A 17,694-nucleotide genomic window follows, 5' to 3' on the forward strand; every position below is an offset into this window, starting at 1 on the left:
CAGGACCTCGGCCTCCCGTGGTGGGCAACACTCTCACCCGCTGGGCCTGTCATCTTCCAGCATCTACAATCTTCCGTCTTAGTTTAACAATTAGAGTTACAAAGATAAATGCATTCGTCATAATCAGTGAGACCACGTGAATACGTGGAAAGGAAAAAGTATTAACCTGCTTGTGTTGGGGGTCCTGGGGACCCCCTCAGGTCCTGCTTACATTTCTGAGTGGTTGTTTGTTTTTTTTTTTGGTGAGGAAGATTATCCTTAAGATAACATCCATTGCCAATCTCCCTTTTTGCTGAGGAAGACTGGCCCTGAGCTAACATCTGTGCCCATCTTCCTCTATTTTGTATATGGGACACTGCCACAGCATGGCTTGATGAGTCATGTGTACGTCCGTGCCGGGGATCCGAACCTGTGAACCCCGGGCCACCAAAGCTGAGTGTACGAACTTAACTACTGTGCCACCAGGCCGGCTCCCTTCTGTGCGTATATGCAGAAGTGGGGTTGCTTGCTCACGAGGTGATCCTGCCCCTGATCTTTTGAGGAGCCGCCATCCTGTTTCCCGTGGCGCCCGCCCCCGTCCAGTCCCCCCAGCAGTGCACAAGGGCTGCAGTTTCTCCACATCCTCACCAGCACCGCCGGTTTCCACGGTGACCATCCTGATAGGCGTGTGGCGTTGGGTCGCAGGATTTTGACCTCCAGGACCGCCCTCCAAGACAAGCTGCAGGTGCCCGACCTCAGGAATCCAGCCCCGCCGGCCCTCACTCGCTTCTCTGGTAACCTGACCCCCTTGGGCCAAGGCTGACCCGAGCGTGGACAGTGGACCCGTGGGGGTCACACGGCCCAAACCAGGCCCCTGGGATTGTCCCCCGAGGGGCTGGTCCAGAGGCCCTCTGAGCTGGCCTGGGGCCTGACAGGGAGGAAGGACATGACCCCAAGGTGCCAGCGGGCAGGGAGACCCCAGGATGGAAGGACGGGCAGCCCGGTTCCTGTCTCATTCAGCTGGGCCTTCCTTGCTCTTTGCTCCTTTGAAATAAACTTCCTTTTCCCGGGCCGGCTGGCTCCGTCCCCAAGCAGACACCCGCTCCTGCCCATGTCCCCAAGGGAAGAAAACAAAATAAATGACCAGATGTCAAGTGAGGAGTCTTTAAAAGATTTTTGATGGCAGGGTCTGTCTTCCCCCTGTACACTGTGGACATCAGGGCCGGGTCACTATCTGGGGGTCTGTCCTGGGCACTGTGAGGGGTTGAGCAGCATCCCTGGCCCCACCCGCTCGATGCCAGGAGCTCCCCCAGTGTGACACCCACAGATGTCCCCAGATACTGCCAAGGGTCCCTGCAAACTAATAAGGAGGCAAGCCAGTCACTCTCCTGTGCCCAAGATTTAGGGGGTGCCCAAAACGCCAGTCATCAAAGTGAATGGTGTGAGTGCGACATTTTAACAATTCAAAACGAGTGCAAAAAGTCTATGACGAACAAAATGTCGAAATTTTAAATGCACATGGGATGGAACTGCTGTGTGCAGCCATTTCGGAGCTCGAGACAAAACGAGAAAGGCGCGCCCCTTCAAACGTGGTTTTACGTCAGTTTTCAATGGTTAACTCCCGCCCCCCACCCCGCAAATGTTAAAGTGGTTGAAAAAGGATTAAAGCACTGAAAAGGAATTGTATTAAAGTTCAAAATAGTTTAAGCTTGAATTAGGTTCCACTAATACCAAAACCTGAATTTATTAGAATTTTTCCTTTCCTGGCTTTCATGGAAGCAAACTCGGCTCTATTTTCATGAAAACCACTAAGCTTTACGAAAATATATAAAAATTTGTGCCCCGGGGCGCGTGTTTCCTTTTGCTTCAGGCGGGCCGTGGGGCTGTCTACCGGCAGGAGCTGAACATTGTTAACCAGATTTCAGAGCGATTCGCTCATCTCCCAGGTCACCACTCACGGGTGTTCACTTGACAGGTTTATTCATTTATGTCTGAAATAAGATCACGCCTTATTTGACAGGCAGTGAATGAATCCCTTGCTGGTGGACTAGTTAGAAATGGTCTGGGCAGCCGGTCAGAAACGGGGGACACTACTTTCAGAGGGGGTATAGCCTCCGGGAGATGAGCTTTAGGTGGAATAATATGGACAGAGAGGTGGGTGGTGAAGGCCACCAGTTGTGTTAAAGGACATACAGCTGTCATGGGCTGAAGGTGTGTCCCCCCTGAAATGCATCTGTTGAAGGCCTAACGGCCAGCGTGGCCATCTGGAGACCAGGCCTCTAAGGATGTAGCGAAGGTTAAATGACGTCAGAGGACGGGGCCCTGATCCCGTAGGATTCGTGTCATGCTAAGAGGCAGCAGACAGCTCCCTCGCTCTCTCTCTCCCTCCCTCTGCGCGTGTCAAGGAAAGGCCACGTGAGGACACGGCGAGAAGGCGGCCATCTGCCCTCACCAGAAACTGCCCTGCCAGCACCTTGATCTTGGCCTTCCAGCCTCCCTGCTGTGCGAGTGACCCAGTCCGCGGGACTCTCTTACAGCGGCCGAGCAGACAGTAGAACAGCTGTTTCCACAAATACGCTTAAAATATGCTTATTGATGCAGAGAATGTTTCTAGAGTTTTCAAGACCTGGGCGAGAGTTGGAGAGAAGTGGGCCCAGGGTACCAGGGAGGGAAATGACCATGCGCTGCATGTCCTCATGTGCCTGCTCGTTCTTTCTCTCTCACGGGGCGGGTTAACACGTCTACAAGTTCTGATACCCTTCCTTGATGCAGAGCCCGACCTCCTCCCCTCGAGTGTGGGCGGGACTTAGGGAGTTGCTCCTAACCAACAGGATGTGGAGGAAGTGACGGCGTGACACTCTGGAGGGTAGGTCATAAAAGACTGTGGCCTCCAGCTGGCTCTCTCTGGGGAAGCCAGCTGCCATATTGTGAGGAGGCTCAGGCGGTGCTGTGGAGAGGCCCACCTGGAGGGGGAGCCGAGGCCTCCCGCCGGCCGCCACACGAGGGAGCCATCCTGCAGGCAGCTCCTCTGGCCCCAGTCGAGCCTTCAGATGAGGCAGCCCCGGATGACAGCTTAACTGCCCCCTCATGAGAGACCCTGAGCTAGGACCCTGCAGCTAAGTTACTCCCAAATTCTCGACTAACAGAAACCATGAGATAATGCCTGTTTGTTGTTTTAAACCACTCAATCGTGGGGTAATTTGCTAAGGCGGCAATAGATTAAAAAAATACACCATGCAGGTATTACCCATTGAACATCTTAAGTAATCAGTTTCTGCCAGCCACCGGGAAGCTCCTAGATTTGCAAAAGTTTGGAGCTGAAAGGACCCCCAGGTCACCAGAGCCACTGGGCCTGCAATCAGGGTAACCAAGTCCCCAGCATCACCAGGTCCAAGTGGGCAGGTTTCAGAGCGAGGTTTAATGCTGTGTGCACTCGATCAGAGATGTTTCTAGAAACACAGAAAGTCCTGAATTGCACTGTGGATTTCCTCGCGGTCCATCCTGAGGGCTTGGACTGTTCCAGATGCAGATGGAAGGAGCAGGCACCACTGACACCTGGAGGGGGAGCAAGGCAGGGTGAGCAGAGGGCTCCGGGCCGTCGTGCTTATGACAAAGAGCGAGCCGCGAGGAGGAACACAGACGCCACAGCCAGGCTCCAAGGGCAAATCTAGCCGTGCCCCTTAGGGGCTGCGTGTCCTGGGCCTCAGGTCCCCATCTAGAAATGGCGTGTAAGTGGCGTGCGCACACCAGACCACCATGTGGGCAATGAGCTAGTAACACGGACAGTGTGGTCAGCACAGCGACAGTGACGGGCACGTCAGAGACACAGAGGGTGAGCCCAAGGTGTCATTAATGCTCACAGCAGCCCATCCAGAGAGGCCAGCGGCTGCGGGCCAGCCTCAACTTCCCAGCCCGTAAAGTGGGGCAGCCCTCCGTCCCGCCAGGGGCTGGGGAGACTGAGATGGCAGGCACAGCGCGGGCTGTAGGGTGAAGCTCCAGGATGGAGCACTGGGGGCGCAGTGCCCACTCCCCAGTCCACAGACTGAGGCTGCCAGCCGGCTGTGCCGATAGGCGGGAGGTGCCCGGAATCAGGCAGGACTCTCCAGGGCGCACGGTCCCAGGGAGCCCCCGGGACCTGCCACCCCAGCCCTGGAACCGACCACGAGTGGAAGCCCCCACCCCTGCAGGCAGAAACCCCAGGGCTCCCCTGCCGACAGCGGCCGATGCTTACCTACCAGGGGGCTCCACCGGGGGCGTAATTAATCGTCCTTCTTAAACTTGCCGTTGATATAGGGCACCCAGTCCAGAATCAGCCGCCAGTCGGTGGCCCACACCAGCCCCACGGTGCCCACGGCGCCCCACATGCTCACCGTGGGAATCCTGCAAGAGGACAGCGGGGTGGGGTGGGGGTGGGGGGGTCAGGCCTCGTCCTGCCAGGAGCACATCCGGGTCCCCCCCATCCCAAGTCACCATTTATCAAACCCCCATCATCATGTGCCCGGCCCCTGCCCAGAGCGTGGACACATCCTGCTGATGGCCCTACAGGGGGAACATGAGCCAGGAGACCCCCGAGGGGACTCCACTCCCATCTGCTTTCATATTGGGATCCGCTTCAGGTTTTCTTTGGGGAATTCTGCTGCTAAGAAAAAACAGAACCCAAGCTTGGAACCACTAGCACGATAGCTAACATCTACATGCAGGGACGGTCTACGCAATTTAGTGACTCGTAGATCCCTGTGACAGTGCTAGGACTGATGGCATGAAAACCAGGGTCCGTCTTACAGATGAGGAGACGAAGGCACAGAGAGGGTGAGTCACTCCCCTGAGCATACACAGCAGAGGCAGGGGGCTCCAAGTCCACCACACGCCACATGTATGTCCTGCGATGGGCAGGGTCCAGGATGGCCCAGCATTCCCGCCTCCTGGAGCTCATGCCCTTGTACAACCCTCCCCTTGAGCGTCAGCAGGACCCAGTCACTGGCCTCTAATGAATAAAACACGAAGGTGAGAGGAGTCACCCCCCAGATGAGCCTCCATCACGGGCGCTCCCGCTCACCCTGACTCCCTCTGGGGGAAGCCAGCTGCTGCATCGGGAGCCACCTCCAGAGGGGCCCACGTGGCAGAGAAGTGAGGTGAGACCCCGGCCAACAGCCTCGTGCTCGAGCCTGGAAACAGACCCCCGAGGGGGAGCTTTCAGCTGAGACTGCAGCCTCACGGGACCCTGAGCCGAGGGTCCAGCTGAGTTGCGCCCTGAGTCCTGATGCACAGAAACCGTGACTTAACAGGTGTTTGCTAAGCTGCTAAATCGGGGGTCCGCTGGGCACGCGGCCATCAGAAGCTATCACAGGCCCCACTACTGGCCTGTGCAGGGCTGGCATTTGAACCCACGGGCCCACCTCGCTGGCCCGTCGTAAACCACGTGCCTGGGGTGTCGGAGGGGGGTTGCTCCTTGAGATGAGGAGGCAGAAGGCTTGTTTCCATAGGTTGTATGAGCTCCGCGCCCTCCCCAAACTTGCCTCGCCAGTGACAACCCCCCAAGTGTGGGCCAGGCCCGGCTCCCTGCATCCCGGCCCACACAGCTCGACTTCGGGCCCCAGTGGGGTCATGGATTACTTCCACTTTTGGAACAAGCTCTGGGGCAGGTGTCATGAACAGAGAGGGCATCTTGCCTGCCACAGCTCCACAGCTTGAGGCTTGTTAATGTCAGAGGAGCCTTCCCTCGGGGAGGCCCCTGCCTCCCACATCGTCATGGTCACTCCCCTTGGGGTCCTGAGGACCCGACCTCCACAGGGCATCTAGGAAGGATGTGACGATGAGGATGACCCCTCATGGGACTTCCTCGTCACGCCCTCCAACCTCTTCCCCCCTTTCTCAGACGAGGACACCAGGGCTCAGGGAGGGGGTGACGGGCAGGGTCCCCCGGCTGGTGAGCGTGGACACTCAACAGTCCTGAGTCTGAGCCACAACCCCACAGTGCCTGCTGGGGATGAGTCCTGCTTCCTGGCCTCCGGAAGCCAGCAGGACAGTGCCGCACACCTGTCACTCAGTTCTCTGTGGTCCCCTCTTATCTTATCTTATCTTACGTCCGCCTCATACCAGATCTCAATTGTTCACTTGTTCTGGTCCACCGACTAGCACGTCAGCCATGGGGTTTCGGTTTCTCACTGAGTCTCTGGCACCCAACGTGGTGCTGGGTGCTGGCACATTGTCCGTGCTCGGTGAAGCCGAGTGAAGGCCTGGGGGAAACGTCCCTGCCCTAACCCAGCACAGATGGGACCCGATCCACTGCCCCCGGGAATTCCCAGCTGACGGCCACAGGGGCTGCATGGGCCGCCGGTGGCTCTCCCCTGATGCCAGGGACGGCCTGCGTGGTCCTGGGCCTGGGTCACCCCAGCAGTGAGGCACCACCGTCAGTGTCCACCTCAAGGTCCCTGCCAGAGCCACTGCCCTGAGGCAGCCCCCACCCCTCACCCACTCCCTGCCCAGGTCACCCCAATCCCGGCTGCCACGTGGGGTCACCCCGGTCCCGCCCGCCTCCCACTGGGGGCAGGGACAGGTGCAGCCGTCGGTGTCACGCTCCTTGTTCAACATCTTAAAAAAAGCAAAAGCAAAGCCGGGGACGTGCAGGCTCCGTGGTCAGGCCCCAGGGGTCCTGAGCCGAGGCTGCTGGCCGTGTCCGTCCAGGTCGGCGCCACCGCGGCCCCCAGGTAGAAGTGGGGAAACTGAGGCTCAGAGCTGCTGACCACGGGGCCGGCGGACCCGCCATGCACGTGTGCTCGGGACGGACCGCTCCGCCTCTCCGTGCCTCAGTTTCCGCATCTGTGCCCCGGCACGACCCGGGGTCCCGGCCGGGGGGCGGGGGCCGCGTCCTCACCAGTTCGAGGCCAGCTGGCGGTAGCGCGGGCCCAGGAACCTGCTCAGCATCTCGGCGCCGTCCGCAGCTCAGGGTGACCCCGGCCCCACCCGATCCGGACGCAGCGCGCAGGCGCGGCCGCCGCAGCGCGCAGGCGCGCAGGGAGGCCCCGCCCCACCCCGGGCAGCCTGCCCGCGCGACGCCCGGAGCCGGCCACCGCTGCGCGCGCAGACCCGGAAGACACTTGCAGTCACTTCCGGGGAGAACCGGAAGAAGTGGCTTGGGCGAGAGTGGGCTGGCCCGGGAGGCGGGGCTTTCTGGCCACGTGACTCGGGATGCGGGCTGCGTCTGCACTCAGGCGCTCAGAGTGGTACCCAGCTGGGCACGGCCCGCGACATCCGGCTGGTGACTGTATTCTTGCCACGTGCCAGCGTGTTATTCACGATTAAACAAACAAGGCAAAGAGTGCAGGGACCCGCCAGAGTCGCTCAGAGGAGGGGAGGGGTGCGATCTGAACCCCCTTTTGGAGGAGTCACGGGTCGTCGCTGACTCGCCACCAGGGGGACCCCCGAGCCGTCCCCTTGCTCATCCTTTGTCGTCTGTTGCCTGGAGGCCCTGTCGCATTGTTGGCCGGTTTTCGGTTCTGGCAGCAGAGGGAGGCAGGCGCCCCGCGCTGCGAGCATCCGGGCCTCCCCCTTCCGCTGCTGGGCCTCCGCGACCCCGGGTCCCCCTCGGTGTCCGCTGTCCGCCGCCCCAGGCTTGCTCGGGGCCCCCTTCTGCAGTGCCCGCCTCTGGGGCGCCCCGCGTTGAGTGCAGGCCTGGAGGGAAGGACCAGACACCGTGGGGCCGTCTTCCCGGGATGCGCTCCCCAGCGCCCTCCACGCTCGGTTCGCGGGGGGCTGCAGGTTGCAACCTGCCCACGGACTGGCGGTGGGTGCCACAAATAGTATTTAGAGACCACAGTCTGGGCACTAGGGTGCTCACGGCTGCTGGGTTGGCCGTTATTTCTCCGTCTTTCCAGTTGTCCTAGGGTTTTTGATCTTGGGATCAGAAGACCTGAATATGCCTCTGTCCTTGATGGCAACTTAGAGGAGGTCGTGGCCGTCATGAAGATTGTTGAGAGAGACCAGAGAGAAAGAGAATAAAGCAGCTTGAAAAGATGAGCAGAGATGGGCATAGAGGTCATGGGGCTGCAGGTCCTGGATCCAGCGGTTCCTGAAGCCCTGCCTCCTTGCTCCTTCTGCTTAGTGTACTTCAGCTCAGGAGGCAGAATGCTTTTGTTTCAAGTGATAAACAACAGGAGCTGGCTGAAGAGAAAAGAAGGACGTTTTATGGTATGTCGGATGGGTTCAGGCACAGCTGGATCCAGGAGTCTATCACTGTCATTACTAATCTCTCTCTCTCTTCATCTCTCATTCTCTGTGTCACCCTCACTCTCTGAGCAGAAGCACCTGGCGACTCTGGGTTGACATCCCAGCAGCCCTTGCAGGACGACAGCACCTTTCTCAATCGTCGCAGAAAATGCCCCAAGGCTGGTTCTCATTAGCCTGCTGTGGAAACGGGGCAGAGTCAGCCCCTCTCATACGAGGATGTGGGCTGAAATTGGAGGAGGGGCGGGTCCCCAGAAAAGAAAGACCAGGATTCTGTGAGCAGAAGTGATGGTGGATAAGCAAGAACTGCAGAGCCCCCTCACAGCCCGCTGGCCCTTGGCCAGGCCTCCTGGATTCCCTGTGGGGTTCCCCTCTGGCCCTCGGGGGGAAACCAGCTCCTTTTCTTGTTTTTTTTGATGAGAACTTCACATAACATGCAATTAGCCATTTTAAAGTGTACAGTTCAGCGGCATTTAGTGCATTCACAAGGTGGTGCAACCATTTACCTCTCTCTCATTCCAGAACATTCTCATCACCCCAATTGGAAACCCCATCCCATCAGCAGTCTCCCCCACCGCCTCCCCAGCCCCTGGCCCCCACGAGCCCGCTCCCTGTCTGTGGATCTGCCTGTTCTGGATGTTTCACGTCAATGGGGCCACACGCCATGTATCCTTCTGTGTCTGCTTCTCTCCCTGAGCGTTGTGTGTTCAGGTCCGTCCACGTGTGGCTGTGTCAGGGCCTCGCTCCTCTTCACGGCTGCATCATGTTCCAGTGTGTGTACGGATATGTTGCCTGTATCCATCCATCCATTGATGGGTTCTTTTCTTTCTAAATTTTTACAACTTTATTGGGGTTTTTTTTTTGAGGAAGATTAGCCCTGAGCTAACTGCTGCCAATCCTCCTCTTTTTGCTGAGGAAGACTGGCCCTGAGCTCACATCCGTGCCCATCTTCCTCTGCTTTATATGTGAGATGCCTACCACAGCACGGTTTTTGCCAAGCGGTGCCATATCCACACCCAAGATCTGAACCAGCGAACCCCGAGCTGCCGAGAAGCAGAACATGTGAACATAACTGCTTAGCCACTGGGCCGGCCCCAAATTATTTTTCTTCAAAAAAATTTTTTGGTTTTGGGAAATTGGTTATCTCGAGGCACTCAGAGCACGATTTTCCCCTAACTGTGGCCCTCCCTCCCCAGGGCCGGGTCAATCCTTTTGTATATAATTTGAATTACGTCTGTGACACACAGCTCAAGTCAGTGGCCTCGGGGGACGCAGAGGATCCCCCCTACCCGTCTGGACCTACAGGTGGGACCAGCAGAGTAAGAGGGAAACTGAGGCAGGCTCCCCGAGAGAGCCAAGACCCACAGAGACCAGGGAGTCACCGAGACTCCCCTGCAAGTTGATGGCTCCTCACTGTCCCCTGACCAACCGGAGGGGGTGGGGGGTCAGACCTCAGGGAGGACCAGGTGATCTCAGGGTCAGGAGGTGGCCCCGGCCCCAAGCCTGGATGGCCCGCCTGTGCTGGCCTCGAGGCCTTCCAGTCGTGGGGGTCAGGCAGCCCCGGTAGTCGGGGAGTAAGGGTGGGGGTCTTGGGGAAGATGCCCGGGGTGGGGTGGACATGGCCACCCTGGGGGTCCATGAGGCCTCCGGGGCCGGGGGCAGGGGAGTAAGGGGAAGGAAGCCGAGACCCACGCTCGAGTGACCAACAGTCCCGGTTTGCCCAGGACGCCACGAGGCAGGCCTTCCCATTTCAAAGCCGGGACGCACCGGTCCCCAGTGACACGTCAGGCCAGAGGGGGGCTTGGGGAGGCCCAGGACACGGTGCACACGGGGCCACCCTCTTAGGGGACGTCGGGCAGGTGTGCAGCTCTGGGGCCTTTCTGGGTGGGGACCCCATACCTTCTCCCTGCTCCATCCACCCCAGGGTGGCCTCCTGGTGCCTGTGGCTGGGGGGTCTCCATGCTGGCCCCGAGCTGCAGCCCCTCCGCGGGAGTTCAGAGAAGGGGTTGGGGCCCCCAGGTCAGAGGACTGAAAGACAGGGTGTCTGGGGAGGCCCCCCGGCACCGTGCTCCCGGGGTGCGGTCCCCATGCCCTGGAGCATTGATCCCAATGAGATCCCGCGTGCTGGAGAGGCCTGAGAGCAGCCTGGGGTCCCGGGGAGGGCTGTGGGGCTGTGGGGCTGTGGGGCTGTGCGCAGGGGCCTGGGGGACCAATGCTGCTTCCGGAGGACAAGGGCCGCGAGCTCCCTGCAGGTGCCACCACCCAGAGGCCGGGGTGTCCCCCTTTTCGAGGGAGTGGAGCATGGGGCAAGGCTGACCAACACTTGACACCCAGCCAAATCAGGACAACCACCCCACACTGGCCATCCCCGTCCTGCGGCCAGTGGCTCCTGGGGGAGGGGTGCACCTCAGGTTTGCATTGGGTCTTTTAATACAACTTTTAATAATCTGGTTGATCATGAAATGCAACGCCCAGTTCTAGAAACAGCAGCAGAAACAGCAAGAGACGAGACTTTTATACAAAAAAATTCTTTGCTTACAAAACATATGCAAAAAAAGCTAAAAAAACAAAAACAAAAACAAAAAACCGAGAGACCAAAGGCATCCTCCTTGCTAATTTTCTTCTACGTTAATAAAAAAAAAAATCTTATAACTAATGTTCTTTTTATTTTCCTTAAAAAAAATATCAGGCGTAGGCACAATTTGCTGGTGGCTTCAGAGCAAGCCAGGTCTGCACGCATCTCCCTCGGGCGAGTGACACGCTCCGGCTCCTCCCCATCCATACTTAAGGCATTTTCTTTTCTGATAACGTGTGTATTCCTTGCTTGTTGTCCGACTTCGTTTCCAAAAAAAAAAAGACAAACAAACGCTCCTCGCGGCCCGTCCTGGGTGGCGGGGCCGGGACACAGTCTCCGGGACCCGCGTCCCCGCCGGGGTCCCCGTGCTCGTAGCCTCCCGGGTGGGTGTCGGCGCGACGCTGCGCATGCGCGCGAGGAGCGCACCGGCCGGCCCCCGCCGAGGATGGAGACCGGCGCCCGGCGGGAGCGCCCCGGGCTGCACCGAGGTCGGGCACTCGTCCCTCGGCGGCGTCCCTGTCACATGTGCCCGGCGGGGTTGTGGGCCTCGCTCAGGCCTGGGTGGGCGGCCGACAGGACCATCTGGGGGTCTCCCACCACGCCCGACACCTTCTCCTCTTCCCGTCGCTTCAGGCAGGCGGCTTTGGGGTTCAGGTTACGCTCTGGGGGAGGGGAGAGCACTGTGGGAGAGGGTCCCCCGAGAGGGCGAGCACGGCGGGCAGGGCTCCAGGGGGCGAGTGGGGGCACGCGTGGCCTCCTTTTCTCGGCTTGTCCCCTCCCCGGAGGGGAGCTGTGAGCCACAGATCGGGGGTTCGGGGGCGTCAGTCTGAGTCCCCCGCGGAGACGTGGGCAGAGCGCCCGGCGTCTGCGGGGGCGGGGGGGCGGGGCGGCCGGGAGCCTACCTCGCACCTGCTGCTCCAGGCCCAGGATGACCTGCACGGCCTGCTGCAGGATCAGCAGTTTGGTCTGCGCCTTGTCCGACTTGAGGTGCAGCTGGCACATGCGCCCCAGCTCCCGGAAGGCCTCGTTAATGTCCCGCACGCGCACCCGCTCCCGCGCGTTATTGGCCATGCGCCTCTCCCGGTCCCTCAGGTCTTTCTCCTCCAGGGACAGCACCTCCTCTGTACTGCTGGGTCACAGCACCGGGGCCTCTGTTAGTGACACGCGGGGGCGGGGGTGGGGCCAGGGCTGTGGACGGGGCACCGACTCGCTGTGAGTGTGTGCGGGTGCAGGTGTGTGGTCTGTGCAAGTGCATGGTCTATGCAGGTGTATGGACTATGCGGGTGCAGGTGCGTGGTCTGTGCAGGTGCAGGTGCATGGTCTGTGCAGGTGCAGGTGTGTGGTCCGTGCAGGTGTATGGACTGTGCGGGTGCAGGTGCGTGGTCTGTGCAGGTGCAGGTGCGTGGTCTGTGCAGGTGCAGGTGTGTGGTCTGTGCGGGTGCAGGTGTGTGGACTGTGCGGGTGCAGGTGTGTGGACTGTGCAGGTGAGTGTGGTCTGTGCGGGTGCAGGTGTGTGGACCCTGCAGGTGTGTGGTCTGTGCGGGTGCAGGTGTGAGGACTGTGCAGGTGTGTGGTCTGTGCGGGTGCAGGTGTGTGGACTGTGCAGGTGTGTGGTCTGTGCGGGTGCAGGTGTGTGGACTGTGCAGGTGTGTGGTCTGTGCGGGTGCAGGTGTGTGGACTGTGCAGGTGTGTGGTCTGTGCGGGTGCAGGTGTGTGGTCTGTGCAGGTGTGTGATCTGTGCGGGTGTGTGGTCTGTGCAGGTGCAGGTGTGTGGACTGTGCGGGTTCAGGTGTGTGGACTGTGCAGGTGTGTGGTCTGTGCGGGTGCAGGTGTGTGGTCTGTGCAGGTGCAGGTGTGTGGTCTGTGCAGGTGTGTGGACTGTGCGGGTTCAGGTGTGCGGACTGTGCGGGTGCAGGTGTGCGGACTGTGCGGGTTCAGGTGCGTGGTCGGTGCAGGTGTGTGGTCTGTGTGGGTGTGTGGTCTGTCTGGGTGGGTGGTCTTTGTCAGGGTGTGGTCTGTGTGAGTGGGTGCACGTGCTAGCATGTGAGCTCACGTCCACAACCACATGCTCCTCTGGGTGCACAGGGCACGCGTTCTGGAGCAAAGGGCTCGGGTGTGCCTGCGTGTGTGCCCCTGGACCTGCTCTCGGCGAGGCTGTGTGATGGTGTCTCAGGGAGGCCAGGGCCTCGGTGTTCCTGGGATGTTTTCTGGGGATGGATGCAGGGCCATGATTCCCCAACCTGGGAGTCTACAAGGAGCCGGGCGCACCCCTGGCCACTCCACGCGCCCCAGGACGGGCCAGGAGGGTGGGGGACCTGGCCCCCTCCCGGGAGGACGACCTTCCTGCTCAGAGCTGTGCGTGCTGGAGGAGGGGGAGCTGGGCCTGGCCTGATTTGCCCTGGGTGAAGAGGCCGCGAAGACAGACTCAGCAGACAGCGGCCTGGGTCCCCAGAGCCCAGGACGGGGAGACCTCTGGGGCTGGGGGGGCCAGGACACTCAGAGTCCCACAAGGAGCCAACCAGCCTACCCCCAGGGGTCTCAGCGATGTCTGCCCCACACTGGGCTTTGCTGGCCCGAGGACGGGGCCTGGAGCGGCTGCCGTGCACCCTGCCTGTGGGCCTGACTCTGGCCGGTGCCTCCCGAGCTCCGGGACTCCGGTTCCTTATCTCTATGGCGAGTGACCCCGGTGGCGGGTCCAATCTACTGGACACTAGCGAGCCCTTCACACAGGCAGGGGTCTGGACCTGGTGCTCAGACACCTGCGCCCCTGCCCGCCAGCTCCTAACCCCGACTGGGCTCAGCAGTGGTGTTGCCGGGTGGCCACGGACAAGTGACTTTGCTCTCTGCCTGTTTCCTGGGGAGGACGGGGCCGATCACAATGGGACGCCCACCGTGCCGGGGCTGTGGCAGAGATGAAACGAGCCCGGGTGGAGGCCTGAGACGCGGGGACCCCTGGAAGCTGAGGAGCCGGGCACCTGCCTCTGGTCGGACCCCCGGGCCCCATCTGGTGCCTGTGGCCCGGCGGCTGCTGCCCTCAGGCCCGAGTGAAGACAGCCGGGTGGCGGCACGGCCTGGAGCCCAGGACAAGCGCACAGACCAAACTGACAGTGGGGCCTGGAGCCTGGCGCAAGCCTCGCCTCCTCCCTTCCCTCAAGTCCTGACGGGGGCTCGGGGGCGGGGAGGCTGCGAGGCTGCAGCCCCGGCGTGCGGGTGCCGGGCGGGCAGCAAGTGCGAGGTGAGGAGGGGCTGCCGGTGGGAGCGGAGGAGACTCGGCTGGGGGTGTGGGGGAGGGGCGAAGCGCAAGAGGCAGAACAGAGAGGCGGGCGTGGGGACACTGCACAAGGCCCGCGGCCGTGCAGACGCAGAAACTCGAGCTGAGGGACAGCGGCGGGCAGGCCGGGCCCCAGCTCCCGTCCAAGCGACAGCGCTGCAGGAGAGAAGAGGTTAACGGGCGCAGGAGGGGGCGTTAAGGAAGCAGCGGGGGCGAGTCCCGGGGCCTCTCCGGACCCCCACCCAGCCCCGAAGCGGGGCATGAGCCCCCTGGAGGTGACAAGGATGCACTCAAGGGCCCGCGGGTATCCACTCAGAGCAACAGTGATGGGCGCAAGGGCCCGGGGGGCACTGGCCTCTGCAGCCCGGCGATGAGCCTCCTGAGAAGGAAGGACTGGGCGGGCGGGGGTCCCTGGGGTCTGGGGACACTGCTCTGAGCCAAGGTGCCCAGGTCTGCAGGCCAAGGAATCCAGAGTTTTGTCCTCCCATTCCAGGAGGGACACTGGGGCCGGGCGGAGGGCCAGTGGGCCACGGGGTGCGGGGTGTCAATGCAGGAAAAAAAGTCAATGCAGAAAGGACAGCCACAGCAGAGAGACGGTCACCACAGGGGGGAGGGTCACAGCGGGGAGGACAGTGGTGACAGGGGAGGACGGTGGTGACAGAGGAGGGAGGACGGTAATGACTGCAGGGGGAGGACGGTGGTGACAGTGAGGGAAGGATGGTGGTGACAGTGGGGGGAGGACAGTGGTGACAGAGGAGGGAGGACGGTGATGACTGCACGGGGAGGACGGTGGTGACGGGGAGGACGGTGATGACTGCAGGGGGAGGACGGTGGTGACAGGAGGGGAGGATGGTGGTGACAGTGAGGAGGACGGTGGTGACAGTGGGGGGAGGACAGCGGTGACCGTGGGGGTAGGACGGTGGTGACAGTGAGGACGGTGGTGACGTGGGAAGGATGGTAGTGACAACGGGGAGGATGGTGGTGACAGTGAGGACAGTTGTGACAGGATGGTGGTGACAGCAATGGGAGGATGCTGGTGACAGCGAGGAGGACGGTGGTGACAGGGAGGAGGATGGTGGTGACAGTGCGGGGAGGATGGTGGTGACAGTGGGAAGAACGGTGGTGACAGCGGGGGGAGGATGGTGGTGACAGTGGGAAGGACGGTGGTGACAGCAGGGGAGAAGGGTGACAGCGAGGGGAGGACGATGGTGACACTGTGGGGAGGACAGTGGTGACAATGGGAAGGACGGTGGTGACAGTGGGAAGGACGGTGGTGACAGCAGGGGGAGGACAGTGGTGACCGTGGGGAGGTCACAGCAGGAGGGGAGGCCATCCAGGCCGCGGCGCGGGCAGCGGGGAGGGCGCAGCACCCCCACTGACCTCGCACCTGCTGCTCCAGGTTCAGGATGACCGACACGGCCTGGTGCAGGATGAGCAGTTTGGTCTGGGGCTTCTCACTGTTGAGGTGCAGCTGGCACATGCGCCCCAGCTCCTTAAAAGCCTCATTGATGTCTCGGACCCGCAGCCGCTCCCGCGCATTATTGGCCACCCGGCGCTCCTTCTCCCGCTCAGCCTTCTGCTCTGGGGGGAGAAGGTCGTCCTCGTCCTCGTCCGGGCTACGGGGCCGGGGGCCAGAGGGAGACAGTGAGCGGGGGCACGGGGCGGCCCGCCAACGGCCTCGCAGGTGGGCGCCATGTGTGCGTGTGCGCGCGTGCGTGTGCGTATGTGTCCTGGTGGGGGCGGGGGGGGGGGAGGGGCCGGCACCTGGTCCGGGTCCGGGGAGGCTTCAGCTCCTTCTTGTCCTCCTCTGAGGGGTCGGCGACCGACGCGTTCTCCTCGTCCTCCTTCGCTTCCCGCTTGATGTCACCGGCCGAGGTGGCACCCGTGCGCCCGAGCCCTGCAACAGGGCCTGGGTGAGGGGCCGGGCCGGCCACCAGGGCCCCCGACCAGCCACTCGTGGGAGGGGAACGAGCTCTCCTGGGACAGCCGGGCCTTCCGCTGCCAAAAACGAAACCAGGATCCCTGCCTCACGCCAGACAGACTGAGGTCTGAGATGCAACAGGTGAAATGCGACCTTCAGGAGGACCGTGGAAATCTCACTGTGGCTCACGGCAGGGAACCGCGGCTTAGAATGCTAAAGAGCTGCTCTCACAGGAAGAAAAGGAATCGCCAACCTGACTCCACTGAAATCGAGAATTTCTGATTGCCGGGATAAAGACACGCCAGGACAGAAGACGTGCATCACATATAAACCAAGAGGACGGGGCCCAGAGGACGTCGGGCGCTCCCCCAGACGGTGGAGCAGAGGACGGGCAGCCGGCAGGGAAGCAGGGACCCGAACGGGAGGTTCAGCAGGGGAGCAGGTGCGGCGGGCGGCTCCACCTCCTTGTTCCGGAGGTCACGGACCGTGAGTCAGGGCCCAGCGCACCCATCTCCCGCCTGGATTCGGCAAGATCGAGGGGCCTGACGCTCCTGACGGCCCGTGAGGCACGGCCTCTTTGGGAAACGCCCGGGCATTCCCTGGACAGGGCAGGCACATGCGCACCCGGAAATCCCACAACTGGGAACCACACTCGAGAGACTTTGGCACGTGTGCCCCAGAAGATACATTACGGAATGTTCCAGAAGGCAGCCAGCAAGACAGCAGAGTGGGAAAGGACCTGACACGCAGCGCAGGGGACCCAAAGCCAGCGCGAGCCAGCAGACAGGTGGGAAGACGACACAGCGGGACGTGGGCTATAACGGAGCCCTGGAGCCATGATGACAGAGAACGAGGCTGACGGCGCGGCTACGCGGACCCCAACCTCGCGGAGACGCAGTCAGCAAAGCGCCGGCCAGTCCTCCAGCGGTGAGGGGGAGGAAGGGAGGGGATCCTGGGATATGACAGCACAGCGTCCCCCTGGCACTGGACATTGGGGCCGGATCACTGTCTGGGGGGCCACCCTGAGCACTGTGGGGGGTTGAGCAGCATCCCTGGCCCCCCCCCACTGGATGCCAGGAGCACCCCCAGTGTGACAACCACAGATGTCCCCAGACGTCACCCACTGTCCCCAGGTGAGAACCCTACAATGCGTTGACATTGAGAAACACAAGGAAGCATTGACTCTGAACTGAGGCTGGTTTTGGGGTGCAGGGGGACACGGAGGCACGAGAGAAGCTGCCCTAATGTGGGTCATGTGGTGGGTCCCTGGGGTGCTGGACGTTTAGGCAGCGTTGTCACACACACGTGTCCTGTTACTGTCACGTGACGTGCAATATCTTTCATGAAGGTGACGGGGGGGGGGGGGGGTGGGTGGCAGCCCAGCTCAGCCACTGCCCTGCAGGGAGTTCCCGCACCCTCTCTGGGCCTCGGTCTGCCCGCTGGAGCAGGGTAGGGTTGATGGCCCGTGGGACTGGCCACTGTGAGATTCAGGTCCCGGGCCCCAGTGGGCACGGGAGCCCTCCCCCTGCTGCCTCCCCCCTCGAAGGCCTCCTGCCAGGCGGACAGCGTCCTGCTCGCCAAGGGCCCCCCTCAAACGCACCATGCCCTCTTCGGTCTTGAGAGGTACCCTCTCTTGACCTCACCCCCCACTTGCCACTGCCAATCCTCTGCTCCCCCGGATGGTGATGTCCCAAACCCCCCGACCCTGCCCCGGTCAGCCTGACC

At 61.5% G+C, this 17,694-nt stretch overlaps 2 protein-coding genes and 1 long non-coding RNA gene across 36 annotated transcripts in view; 1 reads left to right on the forward strand and 2 right to left on the reverse strand.

Moving 5' to 3' along the window:
• Positions 1 to 3,220: 3,220 nt before the first annotated feature.
• On the reverse strand, positions 3,221 to 7,084 carry UQCR11 (ubiquinol-cytochrome c reductase, complex III subunit XI). Of its 2 annotated transcripts, none has more exons than XM_070622363.1 (3): positions 6,854 to 7,084; positions 4,211 to 4,359; positions 3,221 to 3,534 (listed from the first exon to the last, which is right to left on the reverse strand). In XM_070622363.1, exons 1-2 carry the CDS (start codon positions 6,901 to 6,903, stop codon positions 4,239 to 4,241), a joined length of 171 nt encoding a protein of 56 aa, XP_070478464.1. In that variant the 5' UTR covers positions 6,904 to 7,084; the 3' UTR covers positions 3,221 to 3,534; positions 4,211 to 4,238. The 2 variants fall into 2 exon arrangements, with proteins under 2 accessions (XP_070478464.1, XP_070478465.1); XM_070622364.1 differs by having other exon boundaries at positions 4,215 to 4,359; positions 6,854 to 7,013.
• A 109-nt stretch (positions 7,085 to 7,193) lies between these two features.
• On the forward strand, positions 7,194 to 10,854 carry LOC139083763 (uncharacterized). The gene is made up of 2 exons (XR_011540679.1): positions 7,194 to 8,166; positions 8,278 to 10,854. It is a non-coding gene; the product is annotated as an uncharacterized lncRNA (long non-coding RNA).
• TCF3 (transcription factor 3) overlaps positions 10,697 to 17,694 on the reverse strand; it is a 35,431-nt gene continuing 28,433 nt past the window's right edge. For 3 of the 33 annotated variants that reach the window (XM_070622369.1, XM_070622367.1, XM_070622371.1), the window contains 3 exons: positions 15,813 to 15,945; positions 11,680 to 11,903; positions 10,697 to 11,439 (listed from right to left, as the gene is read on the reverse strand). In XM_070622369.1, coding sequence (XP_070478470.1) covers positions 11,297 to 11,439; positions 11,680 to 11,903; positions 15,813 to 15,945 — 500 coding nt within the window. In that variant the 3' untranslated portion in view covers positions 10,697 to 11,296. Of the gene's footprint in view, positions 11,440 to 11,679; positions 11,929 to 15,428; positions 15,665 to 15,812; positions 15,946 to 17,694 lie in introns of those variants that run through there. The other 30 variants (XM_070622368.1, XM_070622366.1, XM_070622372.1 and 27 more) reach the window with 21 other exon arrangements.

The sequence above is a fragment of the Equus przewalskii genome, chromosome 6, assembly GCF_037783145.1.
Source record: "Equus przewalskii isolate Varuska chromosome 6, EquPr2, whole genome shotgun sequence".
NCBI lineage: Eukaryota > Metazoa > Chordata > Mammalia > Perissodactyla > Equidae > Equus > Equus przewalskii.

Bases quoted from the DNA above. Each gene is read 5' to 3' on its own strand.
- UQCR11 (XM_070622363.1), bottom strand. From the start codon at position 6,903: ATGCTGAGCAGGTTCCTGGGCCCGCGCTACCGCCAGCTGGCCTCGAAC. The intron at 4,360-6,853 runs GTGAGGACGCGG...GTCCTCTTGCAG, and splicing joins CGCCAGCTGGCCTCGAACTG to GATTCCCACGGTGAGCATGT.